Consider the following 17,997-nt stretch of genomic DNA (forward strand, 5'->3'; position numbering starts at 1 on the left):
GCAGGGTCAAATGGGATGAATGATCTCTACTCCTCCAGCCAGTCCATTACATAGAAGAACATATTGTAAGTTTGACGCAGTTTGTCAGTTCCACCACGTACCCGCGTAATTAATAGGCAATTTCCTGCTCCTCCTGACTCTCTCTTCAGCCCATATTCCATAACATAAGCCTTCCTTTACGTCTTGTGAGTTTCATAACTACTTGTAAACTCATACTACATATGATTAGGAAATAAAGGCACGAGAATACTTCATTGGTTTCAGCTTTTCTTTGTTTAGGCCTCAGTTTCATATACCAATCAACCAAATTGGAAGTGTCACAACAAATTATTTTGATTTTTGGGAAGTGTGTCAAGGATTTTCGTCAAAGTAAGACTTTGCATGACATGAAATTAACTTGACAAGATGTTGTCAGTGATTTTTTGTTGACTTTAAGAGTATGATATAAGAAATCAACTTGATAAGTCGTTAAATTTTTCTGTCAACTTTGACAATGGAGAAATAATTGGCAAACAAACCCATTTTTAAGTACAAAATCTGTCCACGTGTATACATTATTTATTTATAATTTTTTAATAATAATTTTTTTTTAAGAATATTTTTTAATAATAGTACTTCATCTTTTTGGGAAATAATAATACATGATAAACACTCAATTTTTCCAATCCAACACATTAATTTTTTTTTTTACTAAATGGGTAACACTAATAATTTTATATTATCTATCAATAATTATAGGTTTAATAATGTGTTTCGTCCTTGCAATTAAGGGTCATTTAAAAATTGATCCATGTAATCGTTAATCCTAGCAAATTACTTTTGTATTGTTTAATCATTTAAAATTTCGTCCTTTGACCAACTCAATCACTGCCACGTCATCAAATTAGCAAAATGGCATGGGAATGGACAAAAATATCCTCATCATCCATTCGTGAAATGACATTTTTACCCCTGTCTTCATCTTCTTCTCATTCTCTTTTCTTCTTACCGTATCTGCAAACAACAATCACCAACACTATCCTTATTCTTTTTCTCTTCATGTTTCTTACTGTATCTGCAAACAACACCACCGTCACAGTCTACAAAATCACTGCAATCACCACCGACCCACTCTAAACCCCATACTCATTCAAACTATCCCTCACCCAAACCCTATGCGGCGGCGCAATTCTCCACGTCACCAATCTCCACCAAGCCAAAATGGTCGAACAAGTCGGCGCCTGTGTCGTCACCGTCTCCGATCAACAACGTATGACCGATCCTTCCCTCATCAAATCCATCAAACACTCCGTTTCAATTCCTGTCATCTCCCCTGTCAGAATCGGTCATTTCGTCGAAGCTTAAATCCTCGAAGCCACCGGCGTTGATTACATCGACGAAAACGAAGGTGTTGAACAGTAACGATGTCGAGTTTTGTTGTTGTTGTTGAACTGGTTTTTTATGTACGAGTGATGATTTGTGTTTGTTGTTATTGTTGAGGTTTGGATTTGTAAGATTTATTGGAAAATTGGAACACAGAGACCCTTAATTTCCATTTGTTGTAGCCGCACTCCTTCTAATTCTGACCCCAATTTCAAAACTTTTTTGGCTGAGGGAAATAATGAAGGTGCGAAAAACACACGGGGGGGGGGGGGGGGGGGGGGGGGGGTTGAATTGTGTTGGCTTTTTCTTCTTTTTCTCCTAAGCTGAAAAACACTGATCAGAAACAGATAGAGTTCTACTTCTGAAGTGATGTTCAGAACTAATTGCAGCGAATAAACAGAGATAAAGAGAGAAGAAAGACACAAAACAATTTATACAGGTTACTTCCACAAACCGGAAGTCAGTTCTGTCCCCCTTGCACTTCCAAGGAGAGTTCACTATGTAATATCTGATTACAATTGCTCACTGCTAAAACTAGCAAGAGACTTCAAACGCTCAAGCACAGCTGCAAGAGACTTCCTATGCTCCTGAACACAATCAAGAGACTTTTAATGTTCAAGCACAACTGCAAGAGACTTCTAAATTCAAACAGAATTACAAAGAAAAATGTTTGAGGTTGAACACTTGATATACAATCAGTGGTGTTCACAATACAAATCAGATACAGACTCTTAAGACTCTAGAATTTCTAAGATATGAACTTTGATAAGAAATTCTAAGTGAACTTTGAGTGCAGAACAATTTCAGCAGAGTTTTGACTCTTGTAATTTTTGGTATTGTTCTATTTTGTAACTATGAGTCTTCACTCCTTTATATAGAGGTGTGAAAGAGACGTTGAATTGCCAGCACATTCAAAATAGAGTCGTTTGAAGCTTTGATCAATCACCAATGGTCTTTTGTCTGATATAGTTATTGTCTTATGAAGGATCAATTTCAAATGCATTCCCATTGTGAAGGAACGTCGTTGCAGGCAGAGCTTTTTTTCTTGTCTTGTAGCAGAGACAAAAACAGAGTAGTGGAGGTAGTGGTTGTACACTTCGTACAAACGTACTTTGTCAACGCTCTTTGAAGATCAAGCATCCAATGCTTTCAAATCCTTTCAAAATAGTCGTTGCTTTACTTTTCTAGTCTTCTGCAATCTTTAGACGAGGTTGGATCCATTAAACAACTTTTGAAGCCTTAAGTTGCATCCCATGATGAATTGCAGCTTCTGGTGATTTTTGGCTTCTGATAAACTTGCTTCTGATGACGTCACCACTTCATGAGCACTTTGTCTTCAGGAGCAGTTTTCTTCAGACGCTTTAAGCTTCCTTTGCTCTTTATTGTTCTTCTAAGACCTTTTTAAGATGTCAAATTTTGTCTATAGTCTTTTACACTTGAACAAATATTAGCATATCCAATTGACAATTTTTAATACCTTGTTATTATCAAAACTCTTATGGGTTAATGTTAAACATATTTTGTTCCAACAAAGAAATCGAAAATGGGTTATGTTGGATGTGGAGAGTTCGGTTTGAGTATGTGTTGGGGATTTCGAATTTGTGATGTTGATAGTGGTGGATTCAGATTCAAAAAAAGTTGGTGTTTACGTGTTTGATTGTTCTTGTGGAATTTTTTTTGGTTGGATTCATGGTTTGTTTCTGGAAAATTGAAGGAGATGAACAATGCTTCAAAGGAAAAAGAAGAAAGACGAGGGTATTTTTGTCCATTCCCATGCCATTTTGCTAATTTGATGACTTGGTAGTGATTAAGTTGGTCAAAGGACGAAATTTTAAATGATTAAACAATGCAAGGGTAAATTGTCAGGATTAGCGATTACATGGACTAATTTTTAAATGACGGCTAATTACAAGGACGAAACACATCATTAAACATAATTATATATCATTGCATTTTAATATTAAAAAAGCATGACTCCAACGTAAAGTGAAATGTCTTGTGGTACCTATTGAGTACTATGTCTTGTGAAATATGAAGACTCCTCTATTGGAAATGGTCTTAGTAGGTTACAACTTACAACTACAATTTTTTTTTTTAATACACACATAAAATTATATCATTTAATTATTTTATAAATATATAATTTTTTTTTTTTGTTTTTCTCTTTTATGTGTGTGTTTAAAGGTTGTGACCTTGGAAAACCTTCTCACTCTTAAACAAATTTTTTATTAGATGATATTAAATTTAATCATTTGTAACATTTTTTCTCAATAATCTAGTGGTAACAAATTCACCTTTTTAAGATGAATAAATTAGGTGTTTGGGGTTGAACCCCAACCTATGCATAAATTTCCAATGTCATTACCAAGACATTATTTATAACATTTCTATATTCACACTATGTGCATATTTCTCCCCGTATTTGAACTTTAGTTCGCCATTTTTTATGAAGTTAGTTCTTCACGTGAATTTATATGCAATACAAACACTTTAAATATGACTATGTACTGACGAAAATTCATTATTGGACGAAGTTGTGATAAAGAGAACTGATTTACAGGACAAAAACCTGTGTATAACCCGACAATCTACACTAATAATAGTCAAAACGAAAGTGACAGCTAAACGAAAAACATTCAAGAACAAAGGTAGTACCAAATTTTTTTTATTGTAAATTCAAGGTAAAAGAAAATGTTTAATCATTAGTTATTTTTTACTCCGGTTTAATAATCAATGTCATAGTAACAAATAATGAATATCAAAATTTTCACCATAATATTATATGAATTTAAATTTCATAATCATCACGGTTAAAAAGTTGTAATTTATAATTGTGTAGTTTTCATCGTTAAGGAGTGTTTTTTTTTTTCTTTCAAACTATGTTTTGATGTGTTTTTTTCCTCTGTTCTCTATATTTATTCTTTGCCTTTGATTATAGATTTGTTTTACTAATAGCTGTTTGTTATTGCATAGATACAATTATTTGTTGTCATTGTTATTTACTCGAGGTCTTTGTTGTTGTTGGTTTTGACAAAGGGTAATATTAACTAGTGCCCCGGGCACTAGTTAAGAACCAAGTATAGTATGGATTGTATTAGAAATTGTGTTGTTAATTTCTTAAAAGTCAATAAAATATCATTTTTATTTTAAAACTTTTTTTTTTTAGTTTTCTTAACCCGTATCCTGGAAGTATCGATTAACATAACCCTTTAACAAATGATCCGAATTCACAACAGTGAGTTTTTACATTTTGTCTTTGTTGCTTCTTGAAATCACAGTGAAAAGAACATTGGGACGTGAGATTGCAGTGGGAAACATTGAACCAATCACAATTCACACATGAAGTTTGCTATGAGTCAAGTCAATATAATTGTTCATAACTAAGCAAATGTGGCCATTCATAATTATTGCACTTGCTTTTATATTGATATATTTATCATGTTTTAGAAACTTGGTATATGATCTAAGAACCGACTAAGCTAAGGAACCAATCATGCTTCCCACAAGAGGGGGGGTTAGTTGAAGTCAGGTTAAAATTTTACATCAATTGATCTAACAAATGAATTGTTAGCACAAAAAGAATTCAAACTTAAGATCTAAAAAGAAGTACACTCGTGTGTCTCAAGCTTACACTACTACTAGGTCAACCTGTAAGTCAATGAGATAGTTATCTCTTATTTTTTTAACAAAATGCATTATAATTTTTATGCCAACAATAAGGGAAGAAAGAATGGAGACAAGAGGGGTCACTCTCCATGGTCACTGATTTCAAAGGAAACCATTGTCCTTATGCTTCCTCTTCTGTCCTTTTCAGATTCCAACTCAAGAATCTGCAAAGCTAGCTGTTAGTACTTCAATTTTCAGTTAACAGATAAAAAAACCTTCACTCTCCATAGCAAGCACTAACCAAAGAAACACTTACCAAGATATGTCTACTTCTACTCGTGGCCTCATCATATCTCTCATGATTTTGTCCATTTTTTCACCCAATGTGAATGTGAGTTTTCTTCTCTTTTTTCTCCCCACACCCAAAAATTCAAATAAATTGTATAAAAACATGTAGTTGAAATTTATAATTTTTCATGATTAGGAGGTAAATGGAGCTGCAGATACCATGCAAATGATGATGATGAATGAAGGCAGGAGGAAATTGGGTGCTTTCCAGATATGTGCAATGTGCACTTGCTGTGGTGGTGCCAAAGGGTTGTGCTTGGCCTCTCCTTGTTGCTATGTCTTCACATGTAACCTTCCAAATAAGCCTTTTGGCTTTTGTTCCTTCATCCCTAAGACCTGTAATTGCTTTGGTTGCCATCATTAGTTGTTTTCAACTTCCTAATGTCAATTCAAGAATTGTTTATCTTTTCAGGTGTTACGTTTGTGATTAAATCACTATAATTAAAAAAATTGATAGTTGTATTAAGTTTGTTAGCAATTGATATTATTTTACAAGTTTAATTTTTAATAGATAGAATAAGTTTATGTTTTGATCATATTATTTTATGAGCAATGATATTTGAACAACCATTTGCTAACAATTTTCATGACAACCTCATTTTTCTCTCTTTTTATTGGTTAAAAATAATGGAGAGATAAAAAGGAAGAGAGAGAGTAATAATATAATATAAGTATGAGACAGAAAGTTGTATAAAAGTTGTCAAAAAAGATTGTACAAATATCATTTCTCTTATTTTATTGTAGGCGGCAGAAAAAGACATAACATAGTTAAGAGTTTGATTGTAAAAATAAATAAAAAAATACAATTGAAAACTTGAAAGAGGTCCAATAAAAATGAACAAGGAAAAACCTCATGAAGTTCTTTTATTTGAGTACAGATGGAGTATAAGGTGGGGTGAGAATTATATAGGTGAATCAAGGCTGTCTTAGCTGAAAACCTAATAATTTTTTAACCTTGTTTGGCTATTTGTTTCATAATTGGTCATATATGTATCAATGTAATAAGACTAATAATTGGTCATGCCACATGTGTTTCATAATTAGTCTTTGCATTATTCTCTCTTTTCTGAAGCTTCTCTTTTGATACTAATAATGCCATAAGAAAGCATGAATATTGCCTTTTTGTTTTGGTTTGGACTTTGGAGAGTTGAGTCTTGAGAAGATGAAACAACCATGTTACTCTAATTTAATAATAAAAAAAGAATGACAAGAAGCATACATACATTCCATAACATATATACTTATAAATAATTGCAACACGAGACTTGTACTCAACAATATAGATTATGCCAAGAGTGATTAAGGAAAAATATTATAAAAGATTAGACAACTAAGCTACTCTAATTTAATCAAAAATAATGTTTTACCAAACATTATTATTTTCAAAATAGCCCAACATCCTCTATAATTGTATGAGAACCATGTGCCACTACGACCTTCCCACCTCCTCCTCCATCGGAGAGAAAGAGATTATGACTTTCTCTTCTCTTAATATGTTTGCAAAAGAAGATAAATACATTTGAATATCTAAAAAATAATCGACGCCCTATTTCTACGCTATTTATTTGGGTTATATTTTTATAAAAGAAATAATATTTGTACAACCATTTAGATAACATGGAAAAATACTGCAATAATTTATTGTAAAAAAATAGACATCTGCACAATCGATCGTGCCAATTGGTGCAGTTTAACTATCGTAACAATTGATCACATGAAAGAAGCTCAAAGCGAGGATCATGAAGAGAAGAAAAAAGAAATTGAGAATAGAGTAATCATCAAGACAGAAATATGAACGGATTAAATAAAAAAGTTAATGAAACCAATAATTTCCAAATGCACTTTGAGTAACTTGACATCAATTAATTTATTAAATCACCTTTAAAACATCTTAAATTGAGAATAGGTGACTTGAAGAAGTTTTCTCAAGAAAAAAAAAACTTAAATAACTCACTTCTAGCTTTCTAACTACTCTCTAATCACAACTACCACATTCTCTTATTTTATTTCACTTCAAACCTTAATTGAATAAAAATGTGATAAAATCCACTGACTGAACCATACCATGATGCCCTTTGAGACTCTCCAAAGTGTCTTTGTCTCAATTATAATCAATTGTTGTATTGTAGTTGTGAGTTGCATTTGCTTCACTTCAGATAAATGGTGTGTTTTTTTCTGTACAAAATGTACATCACTTTAACTATGACTTCAATTCATGCACACATGTTGCTATTGAAATGGATCCACCCAACATTTATCCTCCTTAACCGCCTTGACCCAACGTTTTTTGAAAATATCTAATTCCTTGTAAGAAAGTCTCCTTACCTGCACCCCCTCCAAAAAAATATATACTAAAATAAGAGAAAATGATACATTTTTTCACTAATAATTGTATGACACGTTTTTTAAGAAGAATCTCAAATATATAAGCTAATTGGATAAGCTATTAGTCATTTTCATTGAGGGTCAGAAGTCATTCTCAAACTCTTAAAAGATTATATTTTGTGTTGGCTATTGCAACAAACTCTAGAAGGTGCAGGAAAAAATATTAATCAATCAAACAGAACCTAAGCACAAGCCAACCAAAAGGACAAGTTTTTTCAAAGAGAATATGATCTAGCTGTATTTGACAATGATTCTAAACTGGAATGAATTAGTGACAGCAACATGAATGTCCTTTTATCTTAGGGACATTCAGAAAGTGACATTAATTGACAAATAGTGACATCATAGTAAAACTTACATCAACTCTATGATCCTTTTCCTGAGATGAATCTGAAACCTGCAATGCAAGTAACAGTTTATAAGTCTCAGTTTGTGAAATTTTAATCTTATGAAAACTTAAGCATTTCTGCAAAGTTAAAGTCAAAGATACTACATTTTTTACTGTAGTCTTGTCATCTGTGCCTCCAAGAGTGGGACGATTGTAGTGGACAATGTACTCGGCATCAACAACACCAACATTTTTTGTTCGATCACCCTATTGATCGTACATAAACAAGGTCAGAAGTTTTTTCAATCATGGATTGCAAAAAATAGCAGTTTGTTGAAATTCTGTTTCACAAAATTGAAATAGCATATGGTAGAACAAGTGATTAGTTCAAAATTTTGTGAAATAATGAAATCGATATACATAACTTGCCTGAGAGCAGTAGCCAAGCTGCATATCTAGTCCCCATGCATGGATCAGGTCATTCTGTAAAATAAACCGCAAGTGGTAAACACAAATGTGTTTTACAAAGCAATGCTATCACAATCACATTGATAAAACAAAGTGGTGTACCTGAATCATGTACCAGACACAACGCCACGCAGCTCTTGAGAAAACAGGAGCCATCATTTCTATCCACCTGAAACAAACTAGTTCATATTTCTTCAACTGCGTAAAATGAAGGGAAATCCACATTCAATTGTCATTGCCAAAAATTAATTATTTACCCGGTGCAAGGAGGAGCAGTGCTACTTCCATCACAGCCTTTACCATCAATAACAGTTTTAAATGTCCTCCTGTGAACACAATGACCAAAAGTATGCACACCATAGATGTGAGTACTATCGAATAGCAACATTAACATTAATGTTCATCAAATAGAGAAATGCGATTATTGATAACCTGTGCACTTTTGACCTCCTACCACGTGCGGTAATTTGATGATGAACTTCCGACTTTGTAGGATCAAGTGCTGGTTGTGATATCTCAAGCCCTTCTTCTTTGACAATAGAAACATACCTTTAAAATCATAAAGGAAAAATGTCAAACACTAATCTTTAATGTTTTAGGAAAATTAAAATCCAATTGAACCAAACTTTATATGATTGTGATTAAGCAAAACTAAAATGGTATTGTACATACTTCTCAGGGTGGAAGTTTTCTACTCCTAGGTCCTCATCCCAAAGGAAAATATAATCATACTCAGCAACTATGTCGGGATGTAAGAAACGCTTCGCAAACCACCTAGTCATTGAAAACAAGCACACATATAAGATAAGTGATATTCAAAAATTGGATATGGAAATTGAATGTGAAAACTGAAATCACTTGGGTCTTAGACACTTACCATTTGCCTTGATCGACTACCGATATATGAACGACATCATCATTCCATTTGAATTTCTTCCATTCGTCGACATTTCCATCATAATGGAAAAGCGTGACAGTGAAATTACTTGCTAGAAACTGCAATTTGGTGTAGAAAGAGGGTCATGATCCACGGATTAAACAGAGTATTAGTAATGAGAAATTTGGACAAAACTCATTGAAGGACCTTTTTGACCATCTTGTCAACTAAATCTTTCTGCTTTATTCCAACCGCCATTGCAAACAGGCTGGTTGATGGCTTTACCTTAACCTGCTCAAATGTGAGCAATTAGTAAACATGAGAATGTTAATTGAACGAATCAATGTAATAGTTGAAACTGCAACCATATGTTATAGTGATGAAGATTTTAAATACGGTCATGTCGCAATCTTTGAAACTGCAAAGAAACAGTCGGTCGAGCGACCTCAATTGCAGATACATAAATAAAACTTGATGCTTCACCAAAATCAGAGTCACAGAACATTTTTTAAAACCGTGACAACCATATGCCATCTTTACATTGTGCACTCAGAAACACGATACAAGATAATTGTTCTTGAGAATCCAAGTACGAATCTTGACTGAAAGAATCCTTGATCGGACTTTACTTACCTCTCAGGCGAACTTCAGATTGTCAATGTTCATTTCTCTTAGGAACCGGAGGATTACGACCAAAGAAGAAACACAAATAACAACTCAAACAATTTTCCTTACACTAACTACTCTAAGAAGTTTTTTCTCTTCATGGATCAAATAATAGACATAAATTTGAGTAGTGAAACTCACATTTAGTTGAAAATGATGACCATTCTTAGACATCCATAAAGGTCTCAACTCCAAACTGGAAGTACTCGAGACTATACCCTGAGGTAACGCTTCACTTCCACTAGGCCTGCACTGCTTCTACTAAACAAGATAAACAGATATAAGCACCAAACCTAAACATCCAAAATAATACATGATCAAGAGACAGAACCAAAAGTATTAAGAGAAAACAAACCCTGCATTTATCATAAGTGTGCACATTCTGACCTACACCATTTTTGAAGCTTGATAGTTTCTGCATAACACAAGATCAATAAACCAACCAACCATTTAGAAATTTGGAAGAACACAAATTTTACTCGGTCAAAGTCAAAGTCAAATTCATAGGTTTCTGAATTTTATCAAAGAAAAAAGAACATATTTACCTCTCTGTAGCTTTGTGAGTATATTGAACTTGTGAAAAAGAAAACAACAAATAATAAAAGTGCCCCTGGAAAGATTACATATAAACATGACTTTTTGCTATTTGAATCAGCCAAAACCGTCTGCTTCAAAACAAAAATCCAAGGTTAGAGAAATTAACAATATCAAAAAATAGAAAACCTATGTCAAAATTTTTGATTCGTATTTTCATATATTCTTAACAATTCATTGCATAATAACAAACGGTTATAAGAAATGAAAGGAAGAAAAGAAGAGGTTACGTACCCTAGCAGGTGATGACTTAATATCTGGCATTGGAAAATTCAGTTTGTTGATTCTGAATCAAGATAAGCAACATGCAATTATTATTATTTATGGTAGAATTAGCATGAAGAATTATAAATGATCATAAACGTAACGTAATTCAAATTCATAAGGTTTAAATGAAAAAATAAACCTTATTTATGTAATGTATCTTTTGTTTAAAGATAAGAGAGAGAGTTGGTTGACGAAAGGAGCGGGAAGCGAAAATCACGGAGTGCAGAAACAAAACATCATCAAACGTGTTTTGTTCTGTTTTTATAGCAAACTATAAGGTTGTTTTTTAATTTTTTTGAAACTACCTACGTTGTTTGTTCCTTAAAAAACACACACATAGACACCTTTTTCTCTCAAAACTGATCAAATTGTTAACTTCTTCTTGGTCCTTCTGTATTCTGCCTCTTGGTCCCACTTTTAGAAATTAATTTAATTAAATTAAATTTATTTAATTCGGTAGCAACAAAATAAACCGTATTTTATGCCACCATTCGTCACGTCAATTAATTTTATTGGAAATTTGGAATATTATCGTCATGTAACTAATATTTATTGGTGGGGTGATGCACGATAGCACATTACCATGTGCTCAAATTTAGTCATTGACTAAAAATAAGTTGAAAAGGATTAATCTAATACTAAAATATACAAAAAAAAAAATAGAAAATGAAAAGGATTATTATCACTACTCGTCTACTCGCGTCATACACTGTCTGTCTGTCATTTTGTTTTTCTATTGAACTTAGTTGTATGTTTATTGATAAATAACGATAAAATGATAAAATATATATATATATATATATATATATATATATATATATATATATTAAGTATCATCGTGAGTTTAGTTAAGTTGATATGCATATTGGATAATGGATATTATTTTTAGGGGTTGGTGTTCGAAATCTGACCATTTCAATTTTCCACATTTAAAATGTGTGAGCTCTAGCCACTAAACTACCAAAAAATATATATATTAAGTAAAGGGTAAAATGGAAAGAAACATTACACAAAAACTCAATATTTTTTATATAATGTCAAAATAAAGTTTTTTTTTACCGTGTCTAATTGCTAGTGTTGTAGATTGTTTTTTCTATTGTCGTATATTGTTGTTATTTTAATAAAATTTAACAAACTATTTTTATTGATAATTTAAATAATATATAAAATTAATAAAATATTTTAAATGAAGAGTAAAAGTGGGATAATTTTTTTTCCCAAAAGGTTATATTCCTTTTATAAAATGATATAAGGAAATGCTAACAAATGTCTCTATCATATACTTCCTCCGTTTTCAATTATAAGTAAATTTTGACTTTTAGGTTCATTCAATTAATGATGTATGTGATCTATATTATAAATCATATATATCATTAATTGAATGAAACTAAAAAGTAAAATAATTAGAAACAGAGGAAGTATGAGAAAAAATTTAAAGTGAAAATTTTATCTTAAGATTTATGTTTTCAGCACGTTGAAACATTAAAAAACAATTTTTTTTTATGCATAGAAATTATCAACTATTTCCATGTTTAAATCCTTATTAAATATACTCTATCTGGTCCTTTATACAAGAAACAAAAGACATAAAACATCAACATCAAGAAAATACATTGAAAATAGTCATCTTCATTTAATACACTTCTACATTTAAAAAAAAAATATGTATACCCTTAAATTAATTACTCTTTATTTCATCAACTTACTTACTTTTAATATTCTCTCTCATAATCAATAAGGACACAAATGAAATTTAGCTTCAGACATACTTGAAACTTGATCGATCTTTTTATAAAAAGAACCAAAAAAATTCTCACTTTTGTTTCTAATAAAAAGTACGGAGGAGTATGTAGTACACATTAACAAGAGCGTATTAATACACGGTTTAGAGTAGATATAGATGTATATTTCCCCAAGAGACATGGTCGTATAGATTTATTGTGCAGGAATTAATTATTCCCTCGGTTTGGAATTGGCGTATTGCATAGGTTATTGTGTAGGAGTTTTTTTTTAGAGGCTTTATTTATTGTGTAGGAATAATTCTCTCGATATTGACTTGTTTAGTTTGGACTTTTCCGCTTTTTCATACGATGACGCGCAATTGCAAGCTATGGTAAATTGCTACTTTAACCGGTCTTTGTTATTATGCATCCGTTTCTAAATATAAATAAATTTGATTTTTTAGGTTCATTCAATTCAATTAATGACGTATGTGGTCTATATTATAAGTAAAATTTACTTATATTTAAAAACGGATGGAGTACTTTGTCAAACTGTCTTTTTTTAAAATCACTTCAGAATGGATGAATCATTTCACAACAAATAAGTTGATCGATTGCCAATGGTTTAGACTCTAAGCTATTATAATTTGACATTATTTATGTTAAATAAATTATTTGGCGTTTTAAAATTTCATAATTTATTAATTTTTATTTTTTTGATATATTATTAATAGAAGGTCAATCTTTTTTTTTTTTTTTTTTTTTTGTTATAAATAGATGAGTTTTAATTGTTCTGAAACTTCTATTCCTTACCGTTACCTTTTAACAAACTTAGATTTTTATTTATTTTTTAACATAATCTTTAGACAAATTAACTATTTTTACCTCCACTTCCCTATTCTAACTAAAAAAGACTATTTTCCTTGACCAAAAAAAAAAAAGACTATTTTCTTTTTAAAAATTATTTTTTCCCGTTCTCTTTTTAATTAAACTACGATCAGTGATTAAAGCTATAGTTTATATATACTACCCTTATTAATCCAATGTTTATATCCCAATTAATTAAACAACTTCACTCAAACATGTCAAAATTGATTTAATTTAAATAAAAACGATAAAAAAGTAATAATGTCAAACAATCAACACTACTCACGCGTCCATCTTTCCGCTCTTTTTATTGTGCTAACATTTTTTTTACCATTACAAACTTGATTTATTTCATTAATAACAAGTGTCTCAATACAAGATGGAATATTATCAAGAATGTGGGAACTAGCATAAAATAATGACGTCATTGCTAACAAATGGCCAATATTATTTTCTTGTCTTCTAATGAAACTTTTCTTAAAGTTTTGGTAGGTTCTAACTGAAGTTTTTCAAATATCAATAATTGCGTCAAACTTGAAATTGGTGTTGAGTCTCCTAGTTATGTTGTCAACCACTTGCTTGTAATCAAGTTTGATAGACACCTTATATAGACCCACATTGTCAAACTGTCAAACCATTTTATCACTTCCTTTAAGCCTTGTGCCTCCGCTTCGTGTGGTTATGGTAATCCAAAGAACCAAGTTGTTTTTACCTTTATGAACTCTCCTAGACATCCTCAGATGCACATGCTTATTTTATAACACCCTTGTTCCTTGAAGATTGCTACATCAATATTGCACTTGACCTCTCCCACCTCCGGTTTGCTCCAATTATCATGATTATGGCTTATTGTTTTGATAGAATTGCTTTCTCCTTCTGCCCTGCAGTATGCATGTTCCCGGATACCTTCTGATTTCTTCTCTTCCATATGCACCACAAAGTCATAACAAAAATAAGGAGTTATTGATGAGGTAGTTGTTCGAGTAGTTGAATGAAGAGAGTTACATATCCGTCTGTTACTTCCAGATTATCTTTGATGATATGCCAAAGCCCTGTCGCTTCCAACACTGCTTCTAAATTCTCACAACTAAAGAAAATGTGGCAATCATTTTCATAGAACCTACACTAAACACTGCGTGTTTGGAGACAATACTTTGTTGGTAGGCAGCCACACGCCGCCCTCCATAAGAAAACCTTCAATTTTTTGGGTACTTTGAGATCCCATAATTTCGTACAGCTGCCCTCCACACGTAAGTTCGTGTTATCGACTAAATTTTCCATGACGTGTCGATATGCGGAGCTAACATTGTATTCACCATGGGGTGTAAAATTCCGTAGATGTTTGTCCACTTCCACCCCCATTGATGATGGACATAGAAGCAATAGTTTGCACATCTCTTTCCCGTTTATGATATTTGTCCGCCACACATGTGCATTATGATCAATTAAATCACTCATGGCCAGATCTTCCACTCCCATTGTAACACTCATATTTCTATTAAAGCAATTAAACATGCGAATAATGCATTTATTCAAGAAATAGAGGCTACGCCATCATTCAAAATTCAGAACCAATAAACATGTATATAAACCTCAACAGTCGCAGCGGAATATAAACCAGAGTACTCAACATATACATGTAATGAATCAATAACTACATCAACATAGATGCATCTCAAAATCACAACATAAGGGTAATCTCCAAACATAACAAAGTCCAACAAAAGCTAATCTAGACCGACACAACAAGCCTAGATCAGAGCCAACTAAACCCTAACACCGATATCGGAGAAAGCTCCCGATATCCACCAAGCACAAAAGACTCACCAAGCAACTGTCCCTGCACAACGTCTACCCATCCATACAGACAGGTAGGCGGTCAAAACCACTGGGGGTAGGTATTACATCATCATAATTCAAATAACAGTTAACATGAATATTTCAATTTAAACACCATGTACTTGATCAATAATAACATTCTCATACATCAAACCACAATATCTCACATCAATAATCACCAATCACGTGTGTCATGAACAAACATCAATTCACAATTATTCATACACAATCACCAAACACCATTCACATTTCCAAATAAGACTCATGTCATGATATGCACTTATTGACACATAAATGCATGTGGTACCGGATCACCTCAAGGTCGTCACCTTCGATGCAACAAAAACATCGTATGTAAGATTTCACACCCGTCTTACATAATCTCATAAGTAAAAGAGTTCAACCCTTCTACAACTACAATCTCAACACGACTATGATGCATGGACATGTAACAAGACTCAATAATGCGACAACAATCACAATTTTCACCACAATATATAGGACAACACCCAATTATATTGTTCATCTCCACAACATTTGCATTATCAAGAAAACATGTCCATACACAATTAAATCATAGCATTCATCACCACATCAACATGATCATCAATAATCAACAATGTTATTCAACATCAACTATCACATATAATTTCACCAATTCAAGCATTTCTTACATCCTAAGTAAGATAGCATACACATTTCATGATAAATATCATATCCAAAATACAATCATTCATTCATACAACTTCACTTAGTCATACAAGAATGGTCACAACAATTCATAAGACATTTGGCTCAAGAAACATTTCCGACCAAAAACCATATCAAGTGGCCATCGACCAACATGGATAAATCTCAAGACAAAACGACACAAACATTCACTAGACCCTTTTTACACAAGGTTAATTATTTCATAAATACACCCCTAGATGATTAGGATAAAGTCCCTATACTAAGAAATAAGTTTGGAAACAGTTGGATCAAAGAAAATTGCATTTTTTTAGGTTTTTAGAAAGACAACATCGTGGCACGTTGGTTTCCCATCATGGCACGATTTTTCCAGGTTCAGGAAGACTGAAATCCTGATCAAAATCGTGGCATGATGGCCCTGAATCGTGGCACGATTATAGTTTGACAGACAGCCCAGATTTTCAACCTCCATGTTTTCGCGCATAAAAATCAAACCGTTAATCCGTTTTCGATGCCGTTTTCACCTACGTGTTCAAGACACCTAGCCCTATCTTAATGTAAAGAAAAATTCAAGTTTCAACATTCCCAAATTCATTTTCCAAAGCCTTACACAACACTCATTTTTCCAAAACGGTTAACAATTGAATTTTCACCTGAAACCCTCGATTTCTCCCAAACGACTCGACTATCACAACTACAACATAAAAACAGAAATTCCAACAAGTTTAACTCATCCAACCACATATACAACTCAGTCAACAACTTTGTATATCAAATTTCACTTTGGGTCCTCCACATGAACATTTAGCACAACTTCACCAATACAAACAACTTATTTCATAAAATGGAATACCCATATCTAATTCAACAATACTTCATTGAGACATGAATTCAACCATAATTCAACAGCACAATATCTCAATCCAACAATTGAGTAAAACTCATAAGTACCCATTTTCACCAAACCAACAACAACAACTTATTCCACAACAACAAATTATGAATCATGCATACCCAAGCCATGAATTAGCATCCATAACATCACTTAACAACAACAACATCCATTGATCATGAAACTTATCACAGTTCATCAACTACATAGCATAATTCACCAATTGAGCATATTTTCAACACATACCCATTTTTCATACTTTGAACATGTAATTCAACTAACAACAATTCAATTATTCATAACTTCATACATCTAAACATGTCATCATAATTAGAGCACGAATTAAATCATTTATGAACAATTAACCAATTCACCCAATTAAGCACTTTTCATACAAATAATTGAAAATAGAAATAAGTGATTATGATGAATTTTAACCCCCTTACCTTAGTTAGGTTAATCTCTCTAGCTTAGGCTTCAATTTTGCTCCTAGATCTTCTCCCAACCCTTGATTCTTCATGTCCTCTTCTCTCTACCCTTTTCTTCTCTTGCTCCCACTTTCTCTCTCTATTCTCTCAAAAATATCTTATGAATGAAAGTGTGAGGAAATTTCTCAAAAGAGTAGGTTTTTATAGTATGTCTCACAATTGGCCATCAACTTAATGGACTTAACCCATTTCTTTTCACATCAAAATGTTTCTACACATACAACGGTATTTCACTAATAACAGTTAATTAACGGTAAAATGTCACCAACGGTCACTAAACGGTAAAATCTTAATTTTACTCTAGTAACTTTGTAAAACAACGGTTCTCACTAATCACTAAAATTAATTCTCACCAAAACCTATAATTTTACCCGTTCTCACAAAATGACCAAAATACCCATAAGTCCAAAATGACTAAAATACCCTTCCAACACGAAAACCCATGAAAATACACCCAATGATGAATAATCACACACAAGCACATAAAACACATAATAAAAGTAATTAAAATAAATAAAACGAAAAATTGGGCTGTTATACCCATAGCTATCAGACTTGTTACAAAACCCTAATCCCCATTTCGCAGCCATGGATCAGAC

At 32.5% G+C, this 17,997-nt stretch overlaps 2 protein-coding genes and 1 long non-coding RNA gene across 5 annotated transcripts; 1 reads left to right on the forward strand and 2 right to left on the reverse strand.

The window, feature by feature from the left end:
- Window positions 1-4,881: 4,881 nt before the first annotated feature.
- On the reverse strand, window positions 4,882-5,445 carry LOC25484598 (uncharacterized). The gene is made up of 2 exons (XR_003011207.2): window positions 5,285-5,445; window positions 4,882-5,192 (listed from the first exon to the last, which is right to left on the reverse strand). It is a non-coding gene; the product is annotated as an uncharacterized lncRNA (long non-coding RNA).
- Window positions 5,185-5,822, forward strand: LOC112421144 (uncharacterized). Its single transcript, XM_024781573.2, has 2 exons — window positions 5,185-5,359; window positions 5,453-5,822. Exons 1-2 carry the CDS (start codon window positions 5,291-5,293, stop codon window positions 5,678-5,680), a joined length of 297 nt encoding a protein of 98 aa, XP_024637341.1. The 5' UTR covers window positions 5,185-5,290; the 3' UTR covers window positions 5,681-5,822.
- A 1,299-nt stretch (window positions 5,823-7,121) lies between these two features.
- LOC25484599 (uncharacterized) lies at window positions 7,122-11,269 on the reverse strand. 3 transcript variants are annotated; one of them, XM_013613456.3, is made up of 15 exons: window positions 11,041-11,261; window positions 10,869-10,920; window positions 10,586-10,705; window positions 10,396-10,455; window positions 10,182-10,298; window positions 9,582-9,665; window positions 9,375-9,493; window positions 9,170-9,271; window positions 8,930-9,046; window positions 8,755-8,823; window positions 8,600-8,666; window positions 8,459-8,512; window positions 8,195-8,296; window positions 8,060-8,098; window positions 7,122-7,641 (listed from the first exon to the last, which is right to left on the reverse strand). In XM_013613456.3, exons 2-15 carry the CDS (start codon window positions 10,896-10,898, stop codon window positions 7,546-7,548), a joined length of 1,176 nt encoding a protein of 391 aa, XP_013468910.1. In that variant the 5' UTR covers window positions 10,899-10,920; window positions 11,041-11,261; the 3' UTR covers window positions 7,122-7,545. The 3 variants fall into 3 exon arrangements, with proteins under 3 accessions (XP_013468910.1, XP_024637335.1, XP_024637338.1); XM_024781567.2 differs by having other exon boundaries at window positions 7,134-7,641; window positions 10,182-10,301; window positions 11,041-11,259; XM_024781570.2 differs by having other exon boundaries at window positions 7,134-7,641; window positions 10,182-10,301; window positions 10,586-10,920; window positions 11,041-11,269.
- Between the last annotated feature and the right edge of the window lie 6,728 nt (window positions 11,270-17,997).

This window comes from Medicago truncatula, chromosome 1, assembly GCF_003473485.1.
Source record: "Medicago truncatula cultivar Jemalong A17 chromosome 1, MtrunA17r5.0-ANR, whole genome shotgun sequence".
Taxonomy (NCBI): domain Eukaryota; kingdom Viridiplantae; phylum Streptophyta; class Magnoliopsida; order Fabales; family Fabaceae; genus Medicago; species Medicago truncatula.

Bases quoted from the DNA above. Each gene is read 5' to 3' on its own strand.
- LOC25484599 (XM_013613456.3), bottom strand. From the start codon at position 10,898: ATGCCAGATATTAAGTCATCACCTGCTAGG. The intron at 8,297-8,458 runs GCAAGTTATGTA...TACGATCAATAG, and splicing joins AGCTTGGCTACTGCTCTCAG to GGTGATCGAACAAAAAATGT. The intron at 8,099-8,194 runs GTAGTATCTTTG...CTTGCATTGCAG, and splicing joins ACAAGACTACAGTAAAAAAT to GTTTCAGATTCATCTCAGGA.
- LOC112421144 (XM_024781573.2), top strand. From the start codon at position 5,291: ATGTCTACTTCTACTCGTGGCCTCATCATATCTCTCATGATTTTGTCC. The intron at 5,360-5,452 runs GTGAGTTTTCTT...TTTCATGATTAG, and splicing joins TTTTTTCACCCAATGTGAAT to GAGGTAAATGGAGCTGCAGA.